This window comes from Acomys minous (genome assembly GCF_964271855.1).
Source record: "Acomys minous genome assembly, chromosome: 16".
Classification (NCBI taxonomy): domain Eukaryota; kingdom Metazoa; phylum Chordata; class Mammalia; order Rodentia; family Muridae; genus Acomys; species Acomys minous.
Window position 1 is genome coordinate 11,059,393 of NC_140498.1, and position 17,508 is coordinate 11,076,900.

The 17,508-nt window shown below is 46.8% G+C and overlaps 2 protein-coding genes across 2 annotated transcripts in view; one reads left to right on the top strand and one right to left on the bottom strand.

Moving 5' to 3' along the window:
- SMCR8 (SMCR8-C9orf72 complex subunit) overlaps nt 1-4,847 on the bottom strand; it is a 12,362-nt gene extending 7,515 nt beyond the window's left edge. Inside the window, exons 1-2 of the mRNA XM_084763734.1 lie at nt 4,667-4,847; nt 2,001-4,359 (exon numbers count right to left, since the gene is read on the bottom strand). Coding sequence (XP_084619860.1) covers nt 2,001-4,354 — 2,354 coding nt within the window. The 5' untranslated portion in view covers nt 4,355-4,359; nt 4,667-4,847. The remainder of the gene's footprint in view (nt 1-2,000; nt 4,360-4,666) is intronic.
- A 255-nt stretch (nt 4,848-5,102) lies between these two features.
- Nucleotides 5,103-17,508, top strand: part of TOP3A (DNA topoisomerase III alpha) — a 38,095-nt gene continuing 25,689 nt past the window's right edge. The window contains exons 1-3 of the mRNA XM_084763733.1: nt 5,103-5,444; nt 13,083-13,142; nt 16,176-16,249. Of these exons, the coding sequence (XP_084619859.1) occupies nt 5,265-5,444; nt 13,083-13,142; nt 16,176-16,249 (314 nt within the window). The 5' untranslated portion in view covers nt 5,103-5,264. The remainder of the gene's footprint in view (nt 5,445-13,082; nt 13,143-16,175; nt 16,250-17,508) is intronic.

Below are 17,508 nucleotides of genomic sequence, written 5' to 3' on the forward strand. Positions count from 1 at the left end.
TGCCATCCAAACCAGGGAGGCCACTAGGACTGAGGAGTCACCCAGCCAGGACTCTGTCTGACCCTCTAACCCTCACATGCACTCTCCAACTAGAACTGGGTCCTGTTTTCCCATCATTCCTGACCCTGTCACCGCTGTTTACCAAACCACACACGTCTCCCTGGTGTTTATTTAAAATGACGGCAGACTCAGCAGCAGCTACTCCAACCTTGTTTCCAGGCAGAAGGCATGTACAGGTGAGAAGAATCAAGGGCCAGTGACACTGTGGTTCAAGGAGAGTCTTTAAAGCCTGTATTGAGCAGTTCCAGGTGAAGCCAAGACTTGAGGATCCAGCTGGACCCAGCTCTCAAACAGCCCCGCTGCTGCTCACAGCTCTGGGGACAAGAATGCCACTACACAAAAGCTCCTCTCATGCCTCATCACTTTTTTTTTTTAAGCCACTGTCCTGCTAATATAGCCTAGACTGTCTTCCACATAGCTAATCAATTCTAAGGCCAGGCACTGTTCTAAAATAACACACTCAAGTCTGGGCCCTTCTACAGCGTCATAAGGTGAATGCAGGAGCCCTACCCACCCCAAACACAGAAGCGGAGGTACCCACACACAACTTGCATCCAAATCTACCACAGTGAGGGTGGCAGCATCAGCCTGACCTAGGCCCCTGCTGCTCCTCCGCAACAACTACAGCTCTGACAGTTTTCACCTCATGGTGTACCAGTGTTATGGCTTCAGCTCACTTCCCCAGGGCTTCTCTGGATGCCATTTCTGGCTTCTCGGTGACCCCCAGTAAGTCACCCCTTTGGGCACAAAAGACTACGTAGGCACCAACACTTGTGTAGGAGTGTTCCCCACATTTTGCCCCTCAGTAGGACGCTCACATCATATCTCATGGTACCAACGCCTCCTCACTTGAGCAGCTCTGGTGTCATTTTGAGGGCATCTCCCTGAACTCTGGGGCCCTGCCTGCCTCCATTTTTAGAGGGTGCACACTTGTAGAGGGCAGTCATCTGCTATCGTTGAGACAGACTTGCCAACCGTCTACAGTGGAGGAAATAGACGCCGAGGTTAAACTGGTGGCAGGGTCACAGGATAGGGGCCAGAGTCAAGATGGCTGGATTACCTTGTAATTCAGGCACTGGGCAGTGACCATGCAATGACCATCACAAATCCACTGAGTTGGCTCTATTTTCCTGTTTTCTTGGAACACAGGAGTGACCTGCCTACGTATCTGTGTGAATGAGCCATGACAGGGCGGTACCACAGCTCCTGTCTCTCACGGAGAGACTTCAAATGGGGCAAGGACAAGCTCTTGTGACTCCTCACTTTCTGAGCAGATAAACAATAGAGTACAAGCTATTGGAGCCCTGTATCTTGCAGTGACAGCCATAAAGCTTTACACCAGTGTGAACACAGAACACAGGCTCTTCAGTCCGGTCGTTCTGACTTCACTGGACCAAGATTCCAGTTCTTACCCCAGACCGACTGAGAAAGGAGCTAACTGGAATCCATGGTTTTAAATTTACTGGAGCTGGGCGGGTGGCGCGCGCCTTTAACCCCAGCACAAGGGAGGCAGAGGCAGGCGGATCGCTGTGAGTTCAAAGCCAGCCTGGTCTACAAAGAGAGTCCTAGACAGCTAAGGCTACACAGAGAAACCGTGTCTCGAAACACCAAAAAATAAAATAAAATAAATAAAACTCTCCCAGAGGATACGGCTTTAGAAGTGTGCCTGCTTAGCTTGTGCAGGCCCGGATTCTATTGCTAGTACCACACACATAGACAAGAAATCAATTCTCTTAAAGAGTTCTGACATGGAAGAGGGGAGGGGCCAGGACTGGCATTCACTTAGCAACTGTGAACCCCCTGCCTCATGATAGAGAAGGCAACAGAATCAAGGGTGATTTGCCAAAGGCAAGAACAGTGAGCTGGGTCAGCCGCTGCCTAGGAAGCAAGCTTCCCTTTTTAATGCCTGCTGTTCCTCCCCACCGCCTGAACCCAGTTACCTCTGTAGGCCAATAAGCTTCCACTTCTGAAAATCCATAATATGCAAAGGGGAGGAAATCCAGTGCTTCACGGGCTTGGCGTAGCAGCCATAGTTGGGCACAAAGATGGACAGTGCGGTTACAAGCTTCCTGACTATGGTTTCATCTTCACCCAGGACCACAAGTGTCCTCCCACTAAGCAGGGAGTAGATGGCTGGGTGGGCAAAAGGGTACTGGCGGATGAATTTTAAGGCATTCTGGCCAGCTCTCTTTTTGTGCCTCTCAGAGGACAGAGCAGCAGGGTGAGCAGAGGGGGTTCTGTCCGAGCTGGTGGAGGCCACACTGCCCATGTAGCTAGGGGGATCCGAGTAGTTATCCAGGCTCGTCTTACTAACATCTCTGCTAGCCAGAAGGCAGCTTGGATCCAGCTCGTAAGCAGGGAACATTTCACAACTGTTGTCTCGGGGAGAGGGGTCAGTGTTTTCCATCACGAAGTCCACATGGAGCCCCTGGTCCTTCTGCAAGTAGCGCTGTGGAGGAATGCTCACCACACCATCCTCATCAGAAAGCGTATAAGCTGGGGTGGGGAGAGGCGCCAATTGACCCTCACTCTCCTTTCCGATGCAGCAGCTGGAGTCTATTTGGGATGCGGTGTTTTCCAAGATGCCCTCCTGAGTCTCACTGAGTTCTGGTGGGCTGGCACCTGCCTGGAAATGGATGGCCCCTTCACTGTCTGCATAGGTTTCTTCCTCATTAATGGCACTTGGGTAGCTGGCCTTAAAGTCATCAGGAATGAGGGCCTCAGAAGGGCAGGTGCTTAAGACCTCAATGCTGTCTTCACTGATTGTCCTGTGGCTGACCGCTTTGCTACGGACTACATGGGGGCTCAACGGCACCGTGAGGCTGGCCTGGCTGTCAGATTTAGACAGCACAAACGATGACTTCTCAGTGCCCAGAACCTCAATGCTTTCCCCGCTGCTGATGCTCCCTTTCATATCCATATCCAGGTAGTCCAGGTTTTCTTGAGGGTCCAAACTGCCTGGCTCTGTTGCCTCCACTTCCTTGTACTCGTCACCTCCAAGCTCCTGCTCCATCTTGATCAACACAGACTCCACACTGGACTTGTAAGAACCAACACTAATTAACACTTTAGGAATGGGGCACTCTACCACAGGCCTGGAAGGCAGCCTGTCCTGACTGGGCTGAGAGGCCACAGTCTCTTGCTTCTCCATCCTGTCATCAACCTCCACAAAATCTTCAAAGAGGAAATTTGTTATGTGCTGTTGTTTTCGAAGTGCTCTGTCAATCTGACTGGTCAGGAGGTAGCACAGGTCTCCTCTGAACATGTGTTCGATGTGGCTAAGCTGGGCCAGGGTCTGAGTGAAATACTCAGTGTCACAGAGTTCCTCCAAGGTCTTCAACTTCTTGTCGAAACACTTGGTGGACTTCGCTTTGATGAGTTTTGGGGTGTAAGCAGGCCTGCAGGTATAAAGGTCTGCACTCGCTGACTCCTCGGGGTTACAGGTAGTGGACACCTGGTCAGCCTGCTCTTGGGCATGCTCCACATCACCAGGATGCAAATCAGGCGGCCTCATCTTCTGACGAGGGTAGGAGCGGATCTGCTTCAGCAAGTCTTGGTGCTCAATGATGGACTTCTCCACGTTGGCCAGTTCGTTGGCTTTCTCAATCGCCTGAGAGGAGTAAAAACCTTTATCGTTGGCTTTCTTCTGGACCTCCGTTTCCGTGTGCAGCACTGTCCTGGTGTAATGCAGGTCTTTCAGCTTTTTTTCAAGCTCCCCAGCAAACGCCTTCCTGTTACCCATCTTCAAGCACTCAGATGCTTTGGAAAATTCGGCTGAAAGCTCTTGGAATTGCTGCATGATTTTATGCTGGTCTGCGGAGATGTAAGCCATACAAAAAGGCCTCACAAAGCCGCGGGCTTCCAGGTCATACAAGGTGAGGTGGTGCACATACGCAAAGGCCCCTTCCTTAGAGTCTCCCAGTACCACTTTAGAGTCCTCCACGAAGTTCAACTTGGGGTAGGCCGAACCAGGAGGATGACCCACGAATGAAGCCTGGTAATCCACTGACATGATCCGCAAGGAGAAGTAATTGAGATCGAAAGTGCCAAAAACTTTGGTGTCATTGGGGATGGTCAGCAAGGGCTGGGGTCCCACCTGCTCAGAGAACTCGGAAATAAGGATGAAATCCCTGGAGAACTTGGCCCCAGACAGTTTAGACCAGGGGTTAGCCCCCTGGCTGGCATAGGGGAAGAGAGGAACTGAGTACTCCTCAGGCAAGGCGGGCTCATTGTAAGGTTCTTCCTCGTAGTCGTCTTCCTTGGTGAAGGCCACCACATCAGGGGCGCTGATCATATTTCCTGAAATACGGAGAGAACATTGAAAAGAAATGGAAAAGAATGCGGGGTTAGTCGGCAGGGAAGTCAACGCCGCTGGATGAGAAATCGAAGTTCTTGCGGCCGCCTTTGCACCTCCAGGGGTCCAAAGCTGCCTCTCGCACAACCAAGAATTCGATCTCCCTCAGACTCTCGAGGGTTGGGACCTGGGAAGCCGCATGAACTCCAAAGCTGCAGGCCCAGATGACGGAGGAAGCTGGCCACTCTCTGGCTGTTTCCCCGCCGCTGCAAGGTTTCTGAACCGAGGTCACTAGCACTTCCCGGAACCTACCGGCGACATTAACAGCTCCAACTCTGATCAGGTCCTTACTCCTAGCCACGGGTTGCCGCAGAGTCAGTCAAATGGATCAGTCCACAACCTAAGGGCAGAAACTGTCGCGGCTCCTAGGACGGTACTGTCCCAGGGAAGCTACCGCGGCACCGCCATCTTGGTATCACATGACTCCCAAGCATCAGCGTCGCGTGACCCGGAAACGCTCGCACAGAATTCCAAGTAAGTGGCTTCTTTTAAGAGGTCCTGTCAATCAGTCCCTCGTGAGGACGAGTCCCATTAACTAGTCACTCTCCTACAGAAAGGGAAGGTAGAATACAGTGGCTTGGATAGGAGGAGGAGAAACGGTGTTGAGTGAGCGTGTCCGGGACATGAGGCATTCTGGGAGTTGTAGTTCGAGCTTGCTCTGTGGCCCGGTTAGCGGAAGTTGTCTGTGAGCGCGAGTTTAAGCGGGACTCTGAGTCCTGAGTTTCTGGCAGTGTCTTGGAGAAAGTGCATTATTAAAGTGGCTCTCAGAGGGGTGCCTGGTGTCTTCTCCTCTGGGTTCCCCAACATGCGTGGGTACCCGTGGAGTTGCTGTTGGCGCAGGACCTAGGGAATGATCTTCCCAGCCACACTCTTAGCGTTCCGGTGGCAGCGACGGCCTGGAGGCCGTGCCTTGTCCCGTGCTGCCATGAAAGTGGCCTTCCGAGGAGTGCGCAAAGTTCTCTGTGTGGCGGAGAAAAACGACGCTGCCAAGGGGATCGCTGACTTGTTATCCAATGGTCGGATGAGGCGGGTAAGAAGCTTTTCGGTTCAGCTCCCTTGAGGAATGCCCACCAAGTGGGACAGTACGTTGGGTACCCTAAGCGGATGTCGCCGCCGAAGCTCTCTCCCGCCCGCTCGCCCGCCCGCCCTCACAGCCCAGGCTCTCTCTCCCTCGACTGCGGGCCTCTTGTCAATGTCGGCCTCTTCTGGCTTTTGGTAGAGCTTTGCCCACCGTCTCTGATCGTCGCAGATACCCTCGGACAGTGGGTCTTCTGTGGGGCTGGAGCTATTGGGAGGAAGCAGGTTATTTTAAAATTCTTCCTTGGTGAGCTTGAAGTTCAGCTGACTTAGAAACCCGTAACCAAATTCCTTCAACGTGGCGTTCAACCCTTACTTGTGGCTCCTATCCCTGCGTTGTGCAGTCCCTGTGACTTTTCTGTCTCTGGTGGCACCCTAGGGCTCACTAAGGTTTGGGAACTAGACGGGAAGTAAATCACTGCTCTTACAGGCTGATGCTAAGATAAACGAGAGAGAGACGCCTGTCTCCTGACAGAGGAAAAGGGGAAGATGAGAAGAGCAAAACCCCAAGACTTGTTGCGTTATCTCTCAGCTGGAGGCCCTTCCTACGAGCTGTTCCTTTTTCTTTGCATCTCTCTAGACCTCTGCTTCCAGTTCTGAAATAGTGGGATGGGGAGCCAAGGTTAAGTGGGCACTGGTCCCCAACTTCACTTCCTTAAAGTGTTGCATATCTCTGAGGTTTATTTTTTTCAAGATTTATTATTTATACACTTTTCTGCCTGCAGTGTGTGGCTGAAGGCCGGAAGAGAGCTCCAGATCTCATTAGAGATGGTTGAGAGCCACCCTGTATGTGGTTGCTGGGAATTGAACTCAGGATTTGGAAGAACAGCCAGTGCTCTTAACCTCTGAGTCATCTCTCCAGCCCCCCTTTTAATATTTATGGGTGTTTGGCCTGTCTATATGCCTGTGTCCCACACATGTGCCCACTGAGGCCACAAATGGGCATCAGATCACCTAAAAGGTGGAGGTACAAGTGGTTGTGAGCAACCATGTGGGTTCTGGGAATCAAACCTAAGTATGCGGGAAGGAGCAACAAGCGCTCTTAACCGTTGACCCATCGCTCCTGCCCCTTAAATGTCTTTTTAAAGGAGTCTCCCCCCCCCCCTTCCCGCCCCAACCCATGCATGTACACATTCAGGCTCCTTTCTCCCGAGGAAGTTAGCTGTTTGGTTAGACTGCCACCCCTGGGTGTCTGGAGGTGGGCCAGCTGCCTGCGGTAGCTGCTTCCTAGAATTTTGAGCTCAGTTTCAGGGCCTTGGCTTTGGGTGAGATTCGTGTTGCAATTTGGAGGGAATGTCTCGCAACAAACTTACGTATGGGTTGTATGACCTTTATTCTGTCTGGTCTTCTTTTTTTGTTTTTTGTTTTCTTGAGACAGGGTTTCTCTTGTAGCCTTGGTTGGCCTGACCTGGGTTTGGAGACTAGCCTGGCCTCGAACTCACAGAGACAGATCTTCTTGCCTCTGCCTCTGCCTCCCCAGGGCTGGGATTAAAGGTGTGCGCCACCACGCCCGGGTTAAGCACCATCCTTATATCTCTATACAATCCATATTTTATCAAACTTCAGCTTGTGTGAGATAATTTCCTCACAACTGAGAAATTGAAACATGCGTGAATCCCCCGCCCCCAAGCTAGGTCTTGAAACTGAGCTTAATATTCCAGGAAGCTGATATTTGTTCGTTGTAGACGGCAGCTGGCCCAACACTAGACACCAAGGCCTTGAAAGCTTGCTCTTCCTGCTCCCACCTTTCAGTGTGGTTATTGAAGTAGGACACGATGCATAGCGCGAATGCTTGCTGTCCTCCTGGGTTTGCCTCTTCTAGACATTTTGTATAAATGGAACCAGACAAAGCATGGCCTTCTGTGTCAAATTTATTTAATATAGACTTTTATGAAATGTATCCACATTGTGGAATATATTAGTACTTTGTTCCTTTTCATGGTTGGACATTTTATTGGCTAGATGGATTACATTGTGTTTATTAATTGGTGGGCATTTGAGCTGCTTCTACCTTTTGTTTATATAACTAGGACTGTTGTAAACTGATTCTCACAAGTGTCTATTTGGATAGCTATTACAATTATGGGAGTCCTATGAGTGGGATTGCTAGGATATGTGGTGGCTATGTTTAACTTTTTCAGGAACCACACTTTTTTTTTTTAAACATGCTTTAGAAATGTTTACTAGCTGGGCGAGGTGGGGCACACCTGTAATCCCAGCACCTGGGCAGGCTGGAAAAAACCAAAACAAAACAATTTGCTTTTTGTGTTGTTTTTGCTTTATCACCACCCTAGCAGGTATGAAAAGATACTGTGGGGGTTTTGTTTGGTTGGTTTTTTTTTTTTTTCCGAGACAGGGTTTCTCTGTATAGACCAGGCTGGCCTTGAACTTACAGAGATCTGTCTACCTCTGCCTCACTAAGTGCTGGGATTACAGGTCCACCATGCCTGGCTAAAATGTTGTGGTTTTAATATACTTTTTTGCGGGGGGTGTTCCTCAGGATTTTTCTGTGTAGCCTTGGTAGTCTTGGACACACTTTGTAGACCAGGCTGGCCTGGCACTCACATCGATCCCCTGCCTCTGCCTCCTGAGTGCTGGGATTAAAGGCGTGCACCAACACGCCCTGCTTCATTTCTTTTTCCTTCTCTCTCTCTCTCTCTCTCTTTTTTCTTTCTTTCTTTCTTTCTTTCTTTCTTTTTTTTTTTTTTTTGATATAGGGTTTCTCTGTTTTAGCCCTGGCTGTCCTGGAACTCAGAGATCCACCTGCCTCTATCTCTGGAGGCTTGAATTAAAGGCGTGCGTCACTTTTTAAAGAGATTTATTTTATGTGTGTGCAGTGGGGCGTTTTGCCTTAATGTATGTCTGGGTGAAAGTGTCAGATCCTCAGGAACTGGAGCCACAGTCATCTGTGAGCTGCCATGTGGATGCTGGGAATTGAACCTGGGTCCTCTGGAAGAGCAGATAGTGCTTTTAACCGCTGAGCCATCTCTCCAGCCCTGTGATCCACTTTTTTAGTTCATATTTCCATATTGTGTTAATTCCGTCCTACCTCATTGTTTTGGTGTATGGAGATCTATTTGTTCCAGCATCATTCCGTGAAGTTTGTCCTTTGAATGGATGTTTGTTTTGTTTTGGTTGGTTGGTTGGTTGAGACGGGCTTTCTTTGTGTAGCCTTGGCTGTCCTGGACTTACTTTGTATGTAGACCAAGCTAGCCTCAAATGCACAGAGATCCACCTGCCTCTGCCTCCTGAGTTCTGGGAGTGCCACTGTGCCCAGCTTGTTTTTCTTTTCTTTTCTTTCTTTCTTTCTTTCTTTCTTTCTTTCTTTCTTTCTTTTTTTTTTCTGGCCTGGCTTGTTTTTCAAAATTTAATTTAGGGAAGAAGACAACCACAAAATGGGCTGGGGAGATTGTCAATAAAAAATACTTGCTACACAAGCATAAGGACAAAAGTTGCATCATAAGCAACCAAATACAAAGCTGGGTGTGGCCGGGTGTGGTGGCGCACGCCTATAATCCCAACCCTCGGGAGGCAGAGGCAGGCGGATCTCTGGGAGTGAGGCCAGCCTGGTCTACAAAGTGAGTCTAGGACAGCCAAGAAACCCTGTCTCAAAAAACCAAAACAAAAAACAAAGCTGGGTGTGGTGATGTGCACTTGTAACTCCAGCACTGGCAGGCTCCCTGGGGCTTGCCAGCCGTCCAGTCTGGCTGACGTGGCACGCTCCAGGTTCAGTGAGACGCTGTTTCAGACAGATGAGGAGAGCAGTGAGGAAGACACCTGACAGGACTCTGCCCTTTACACGCTGTGGAAGGTTTCAGCCAACAAAGCACGTTCTGCCATTCAGCTACACTCTGAGCTCTCATGATTACTGCAGGGTTTTTTTGTTTGGTTGGTTTTAAAATTAAATTTGATGTTTTTAGTTATTATAGTTTCATATTGAGTTTTGAAGTTGGGAAGATTGAGTCTTCCAACTTTATATATTTTAGGATTGTTTTGGCCTTATGGAAATATTGCAGTTCCATAAAATTTAAGATCAGCTCTCATATTTTTGTACAAAAGGCTGTTAAGTTTTTATAAAGAAGCCAATGAAATGGTTACATTAATAAAGTTTTTTAAATGTTTTTTAAGGATTGGAATTTGTTTCTCTTGTTGTTGTGGATATATTAAATGCCAGTTTGACACAGTCTAGACTCATCTGGGAATAGAGTCTCTATATGAGATTGTATAGGTTAGATTTTCCTGTGGGAATACCGGAAGGGCTATCTTTATTATGTCAATAGAGGTAGGAACCGGTCTCGGCAGGGGCCCTGGGCTGTGCCAGGGTGAAGGCCAGCTGTGCACAGGCGTGCATGCGCTAATTGATTGCTCTCTGCTGTAACTGGTTGTAGTGGGTCACTTCTCTCCCCAGCTCTGCTGCTGTGAGTTCCCTGCCAGATGGACTCTAACCTATAACCGTGAGCCAAGTGAGCTCTCCTCCCTTACCTCGCTTTTGTCACAGCAGCAGGAAAGGACACTGAGACCCAGGGTGGCTAGGCTAGCAGTGCACTTCCACAGCGGGGTGGCTGGGCTAGCAGTGCACTTCCACACCAGGGTTGCTAGGATAGCAGTGCACTTCCACACCAGGGTTGCTGGGGCTAGCAGTGCACTTCCACACCAGGGTTGCTGGGCTAGCAGTGCACTTCCACACCAGGGTTGCTGGGCTAGCAGTGCACTTCCACAGCGGGGTGGCTGGGCTAGCAGTGCACTTCCACACCAGGGTTGCTAGGATAGCAGTGCACTTCCACACCAGGGTGGCTGGGCTAGCAGTGCACTTCCACACCAGGGTGGCTGGGCTAGCAGTGCACTTCCACAGCGGGGTGGCTGGGCTAGCAGTGCACTTCCACAGCGGGGTTGCTGGGCTAGCAGTGCACTTCCACAGCGGGGTTGCTGGGCTAGCAGTGCACTTCCACTGTCCTTTAGGTCTTTGACAAGTGTGTTCTTCCCTTCTAATTACTTAAGTCTTTAACTTTTCTTTTGATGTTAGTGTGCAAGTCTTTTACCTCTTTGGTAAAGTTTTGGTTTGCTTTGTTTTTGCTTTTGAGACAGGGCTTCTCTGTGTGGCTTTGCCTGTCCTGGACTCACTCTGTAGACCAGGCTGGCCTTGAATTTAGTGATCCAACTGCTGCTGCCGCCCAAATTCTGGAGTTAAAGGCATGCGCCACGACACCCAGCCTTCCTTGGTAAATAACCCCTAAGTTGTTTGTTCTTTTTGGGAGCACTGAACATGGTACAGGCCAAAGGCGTCATGCACGTCAGGCAAGTACTTTGCTAACCAAACTCGTAATTTGTTTGCTTTTGTTTTTTGAGGCAGTTTCTCTGTGTAGACCAGGCTGTCCTAGAACTCACAGATCCACGGGCCTCTTCCAGTGCTGGGATAAAAGGACTGTGCCACCATCACCACTTGCCTTTTTGTTTCTTTGTTTTTTCTTTTAAGTTTCCGTTAAAACCCAGTTGGTACATAAAGTAAAACAATGTTCCAAAACCCATCATGGAGGTCCCGTATCACCTCCTCCTCATCACACCGTAGTAGGGGCACCCAAAACATACATGAGCACAGCAGTCACACCTTTTAAATAAAAAAAAAAAGTCACCTAAGTTATGTTAGCATAGGGAGAAGAATACAGGTGGAACAGGAGGAGGTGACCTAAAAAATAGGTAAGGTCCTGCAGCACGCACGGAGGGTGATTGTCAGTTGGCCTTTGATTTGAAGTTGTGGCAATCCTCCTGCCTCAGCTTTCTAAATGCTGGGAGTATGTGCCATAACCAGTTCACAGAAATGATTTTTGTGTTGAACATGTACCTTGCAACTTTGCTGGATTTGTTTATTGCCACTTATTAGTTTTTTGTTAATTTGTTTGTTGTTTTTGTTTTTATTATTTCTTTACGATTTTTCTCATATAAAAGATTGTGTTGGGGGCTGGAGAGTTGGCTTAGAGGTTAAGAGCACTGACTGCTCTTCCAAAGGTCCTGAGTTCAGAGGTAGAGGCAGGCAGATCGCTGTGAGTTCGTGGCCAGGCTGGTCTCAAAATACTAACTAACTAACTAACTAAAATAGATAAATCTTTGCTGGGAAGATGGCTCAGTGGTTAAGAGCACACTGAGCACACTGGCAGTTCCTCCAGCGGTCCTGAGTTCAATTTCCAGTAACCACATGGTGGCTCACAACCATCTATAGTGAGATCTGGTGCCCTCTTCTGGTGTGTAGACACACATGCAGGCAGAACACTGTACAAATAATAAATAAATCTTTAAAAAAACAAAAAACAAAACAAAACAAAAACCCAAAAACAAAAAACAAAAAAAAACAAAGGTCCTGAGTTCAATTCCCAGCAACCACATGGTAGCTCACAACCATCTATAATGAGATCTGGTGCCCTCTTCGGGCTTGCAGACAGAATACTGTATACATAATAAATAAATAAATCTTAAAAAAAAAGATTGTGTTAGTATAATGGTACATGCCTTTAATCCCAGAATTCAAAGACAAACAGATTTTTGTGAGTTTGATGCCAGTCAGTGCTGCCTGATAAAACCCCATCTCAAAAAAGACCATGTTAAGCTGCGCATAGTAGTGCAGATCTTTAAGAGATCTCTGTGACTTCTAGGCCAGCCAGGGCCACACAGTAAAACCTTGTCTCCTGCAGCCAAGAAAGAAAAAATAAATACATGCATGCATACATACATACATACATACATACATACATACATACCACACATAGATAGATAGATAGTCTATAAATAAAAATTCTTTTTCTGGGCTGGAGAGATGGCTCAGAGGTTAAGGGCACTGACTGCTCTTCCAAAGGTCCTGAGTTCAATTCCCAGTAACCATATGGTGGCTCACAACCATCTGTAATGAGATCTGATGCCCTCTTCTGGCCTGCAGGTGTATATGCAGGCAGAACACTGTATAAATAATAATAAATAAATCTTTTTTTAAAAAATTCTTTTTCTTTTTTCAATCTGTTGTCCTTTTTTTTTTTTCTTGACTAAGAGTCCTAGCTGGAACTTGTAGCATAGTGTTGAGGAACAGGGCCAAGAGTGGATGTACTAATGTTGTTACAGATCTTTTGTTTGCTCGTTTTGTTTTTTTCTCTACATAGTTCTGGCTGGCCTACAACTCATTCTGTAGACCCGGCTGGCCTCAAACTCAGAGATCCTCCTGCCTTTGCCTCCCACGTGCTGGGATTGAAGTCATGTGCCACCACACACAGCTAACACGGTTGTCTATTGTGAGCTACCTGAGATTGAACCTATGACATTCTGTGTGCTAGGCAAACTGTCTTCCATTGAGCTACAGCCAAATCTGCTTAATCTTTATGTTTAAGAAATACTATTTTCGGTTGTTTGTTTAAACTTGGTCTCTGTAGCCCAGACAGGCTTCAAGCTTACAATACTGTTAGCCTCTTGAGTGCTAGAACATCAGGTTGTGTCTGGCTTTTTTCGTGTTCCCGTCTCCACTTCTCTGGGTATTGCTCAGTCTCTATGTTGGGGAGCCATTTGTTTTTAAGTATGATTTGATTTTTTTACATGTTTTTCTTGCACTTTACAGAAAGAAGGCCTTTCTAAATTCAACAAGATTTATGAATTTGACTATCATCTGTATGGCCAGGTAAGTGCTAAAGCGTTTCCATCATAAAGCTGACATATAAGACAGGTGTGGTGGCTAGCCTGCGATACAATCCTAGCACTTGGGAAGCTGAGGCAGGAGGGTTATTTTTACTTTGCAACCTAGCCAGGTGTCTTAGTTAGTTAGGGTTACTATTGCTGTTGAAACACCATGACCAAAACAACTTCAGGAGGAAAGGGTTTATTCAGTTAGCTTCTACACCACAGTTTATCGTCAGAGCAAGTCAGGGCAGGAACTCAGGCAAGGTGGTAACCTCAAGACAGGAGCTGATGCAGAGGCTGTGGAGGAGTGCTGCTTACAGCTCAGCCTTCTTCCTTCCTTCCTTCCTTCCTTTCTTTGTTTCTTTCTTTTTTAAGATTTATTTATTTATTATGGACACAGTGCTCTGCCTGCATGGACACACGTGCCACCACCGCCCGGCTTCAGCCTGCTTTCTTTCTTTTCTTTTTTTTTTTTTTTTTTTTTTGGTTTTTCGAGACAGGGTCTCTCTGTAGCCCTGGCTGTCCTGGACTCACTTTGTAGACCAGGCTGGCCTCGAACTCACAGTGATCCACCCGCCTCTGCCTCCCGAGTGCTGGGATTGAAGGCGTGCGCCACCACGCCCGGCTTCAGCCTGCTTTCTTAAAGAACCCAGGACCACCAACCCAGGGGTGACACTACCCATAATAAGCCAGATCCTCTCCCCCACTCCCACCTTCCCCAGCAGGCTTTCTCTGTAGCCTGAGCTGCCCTGGGACTCCCTGTGTAGATCAGGCTATCCTTCAAACTCAGAGGTCCACTTGCCTCTCCCTCCTGAGTACTGGGGTTAAAGGTGTGCTCTGCCACCACCCAGCAGCAGCTCCATCTTACAGAGGCATTCTCTCAACTGAGGTGTCCTCCTTTCAATTGACTGCTTATGTGAAGTTGACATAAAACTGGCCAGGACACACAGTAAATGAGTAAGTTAGTTTAAATAAATAAATATTGAACAGGTAAAAGGAAAGAAATTTGAGATGTCCTTACAAATCCCTAAATCCTTTCTAAATTGCTTCTGTTTTTCTTATGAAGATTTGTGGCTACAGGTGACAATGTAGTCTTTGTAACTGATTACTGATCCTCTGTCTCTGCCTCCCAGGTGCTGAGATTATACACATCATGCTGGTGTACACAGTGCTGGAGACTGGGCTCAGGGAGTCCTGAGCACTCTGCCAACTATGCTATAGATCGTTACTTTTGATAATTTTATAATTTCATTTTTAAAAAAATATTATTTTTATACTTTACCAACTATGCTATAGATCACTATTTCTGATAATTTTAAATTTCTTTTTGTTTTTTGTTTTTTGTTTTTGAGACAGGGTTTCTCTGTGTGGCCTTGGCTGCTCTGAACTCATTTTGTAGACCAGGCTGGCCTCAAACTCAGAGATCCGCCTGCCTCTGCCTCCCAAGTACTGTAATTAAAAAATATTATTTTTATAATTTACAAATTAAAATTTTTTTTTAGATTTATTTATTTATTATGTATACAGTGTTCTGCCTGCATGTATACCAGCAGGCCAGAAGAGGTCATCAGATCACACTATAGATGGCTGTGAGCCATCTGGAAGAGCAGTTAGTGCTCTTAACTTCTGAGCCATCTCTCCAGCCTTACAATTTCTTTTTTTTTTTTTTTTTTTTTTTTTTTTTTTTTTTTTTTGTCTTTTGAGACAGGGTTTCTCTGTGTAGCCTTGGCTGTCCTGGACTCATTTGTAGACCAGGCTGGCCTTGAACTCACAGCCATCCACCTGCCTCTGCCTCCCGAGTGCTGGGATTAAAGGCGTGCGCCACCACGCCTGGCTCTACAATTTCATTTTTAATAGAATATGGTCCTGTCTCCATTGCTTAATAAAAAGAAGCTAATCTACAGTAATTTTAGGACTTCATCTCTCCCCTGCACACATTCCAACATTGTGTTGGAGAAAAAACATAGGGCCTTAAGCCAAGAACTTAACCACTTGTTGACAGTTGTAACTCTCCCATCCCTGAGGCTTTTTAAAAAATAGTCTTACTATATTGTCCTAGCTGGCCTGGGACTCACAGAGTTCTACCTCCCAAGTGGTGGGATCAAAAGTATGTGTCAATATTTCTGGCCTCCTGAGAAATGTTGAGTGGTCAAAAGGCATTCGATCACTGGTATTGGAATGGTGCTTGTTGGGGCTGGAGAGATGCCTCAGCAGGTAAAAGTGTTTGTTGCTGGTGCAGGGGACCCAGGTTCTGTTTCTAACACCCACACAGAGGCTCACAACCATCCTAATTCTAGTTCTAGTGGATCTGGCCTCCATGAGCACCAGACATGCACGTGGTACACACACATACAAAGTATGGCAAAATATCCACACAGAAAGTAAAATACATACTTTTTTCTCCCCTCTGAGACAGGGTTTCTTTGTGTAGCGCTAGCTATCCTGGAACTCACTCTGTAAACCAGGCTGACCCCAAACTCAAGAGATGCACCTGCTTTTGCCTCTAGAGTGCTGAGATTAAAGGAATGCCACATCCCCCCCCCTTTTTTTTTAAACAAAAAATGATAGTGGGGTTGAGTGATGGTGGCACACACCTTTAATCCAGCACTTGGGAGGCAGAGGCAGGTGGGTCTCTGAGTTCTTGGACAGCCAGGGCTGCCTAGAGAAACTTTGTCTTGAAAAACAACAAACAACGGTGTGGGGCATGGTAGCACACATCTGTTAACCTCACCATTTGGGAGACAGAGACAAGTGGATCTTTGTAAATTTGAAGCCAGCCTAAACTACACAGGAAGGTCCAGCACGTCCAGAACTGTAGAGACCCTAGTCAGCAAACCTTACCAGTGAGAGGGGAGGGGAGAGAGACTGAATGGTGGTTGTATCACTATGAGTCTTGTTTTGCAGAGTTACGTTTCTGTCCCTTCTTTTCCATCAGCTGAGTCTGTTCTCAGTGCTGTTCACTGGTCCTTTCCTTTGAAGCGTCTGGCATAGTGTAACCGCACAAAGACTAACCTTAGTGTCTGCTGTCCTTCAGAATGTCACGATGGTCATGACTTCCGTCTCTGGACATCTGCTGGCTCATGATTTCCAGATGAAGTTTCGAAAATGGTCAGTACAATTAGTCGGAGAAATAAGTTGTGATGAATGCTACCGGGATTTTGAAGCATGTTGATGTTACCATGTCATTTATAATAGCTTCTAAATATTTACTTTTAATACTAAAATTACCTAGGGTTAAATGACCTGCTGTAAGTCATACCTATAGAATAAATACCCACTTTGAGGTGTTTCCCTAAATATCCTCTTTTCAATGCAGTCCAGATTGTGTGTATTCTATTGCATATGTGCATAAATGATCCCAGAGTTTCATCTCTGCATCTCCTGTTAATCCGCTTGGGAAAGTGGTCAATCCGCTATGCAGAAAGACATAGCTTTGCTTCTAATCATCTCTCTTGAGACACAGTGTAGGCTCAATTTTTTTTTTATCAATTATATTTTATTATGAACTTAGTAAACAAGTCTACTTCTCTAACAACGCGATTAGAAACAATCAGAAAAGGATATTAAAGAACACTACAATGAAACCTTAAGGCTATCAGTCCCTGGCGTAGTCAGCAGGGTTTCAGCAGACCAGCAATTCCACCAGAGTCACTGCTGGAACCTGGAGCAGCAGCTGGAACCTCAAGCCTCAGCTGGAGTCCAAAGCCTTCAAACTTTTTCTGGAGCACTTCTCTTTAAGAGACTCTTGAAGTGCAGCGATGAACAGCCAAAAGCCAAGTCCCAACCATATATACATCCTCTCAGTCTGTTCAAGGCTGTTTTTTTCAGCAAGCTCCCCCAGAAAGTACTTCGGCCTCTATGTGGAAAAGTATCCTGCTTTCTCACATCTAAGTGGTAAACATCCCTCCAACACTTAGGATCAAAACAGAAAAAAGTTTATTTCCTCTTCACCTCCCCCTTCCTATTAAATATAATAAACTATATACAATGAAAAAATTATGAGAATTATCCAGTAAAAGTCACATTTACAAGGACCATTTGTACTTGACAAGCTCAGAGAAATTATTTCAGTATTTTATCCTACTGAGTCTTATCCTAGTGTCTAGAGTTTTTTAAAAATAACAACACTGTGACTATCTAGTCTTCAATCCCATCAGAGACCCCCAAAAGGAAATACTACCTAGTATGAAGGAAGTGCAGGCAAGCACTCCAGAAGTACAGACAGAACAGAGAGGGCTGACTGCCTGGACAGTCACAGCTTCCTCTCCATCCTCAGGGCATCCAGTCTTCAGCCAGCTGGCCCAGAACCATCAGACACACTGCTCTGAAGAAGGAATCCTGAAAGACTGGCCGACCTGGTCTCTGCA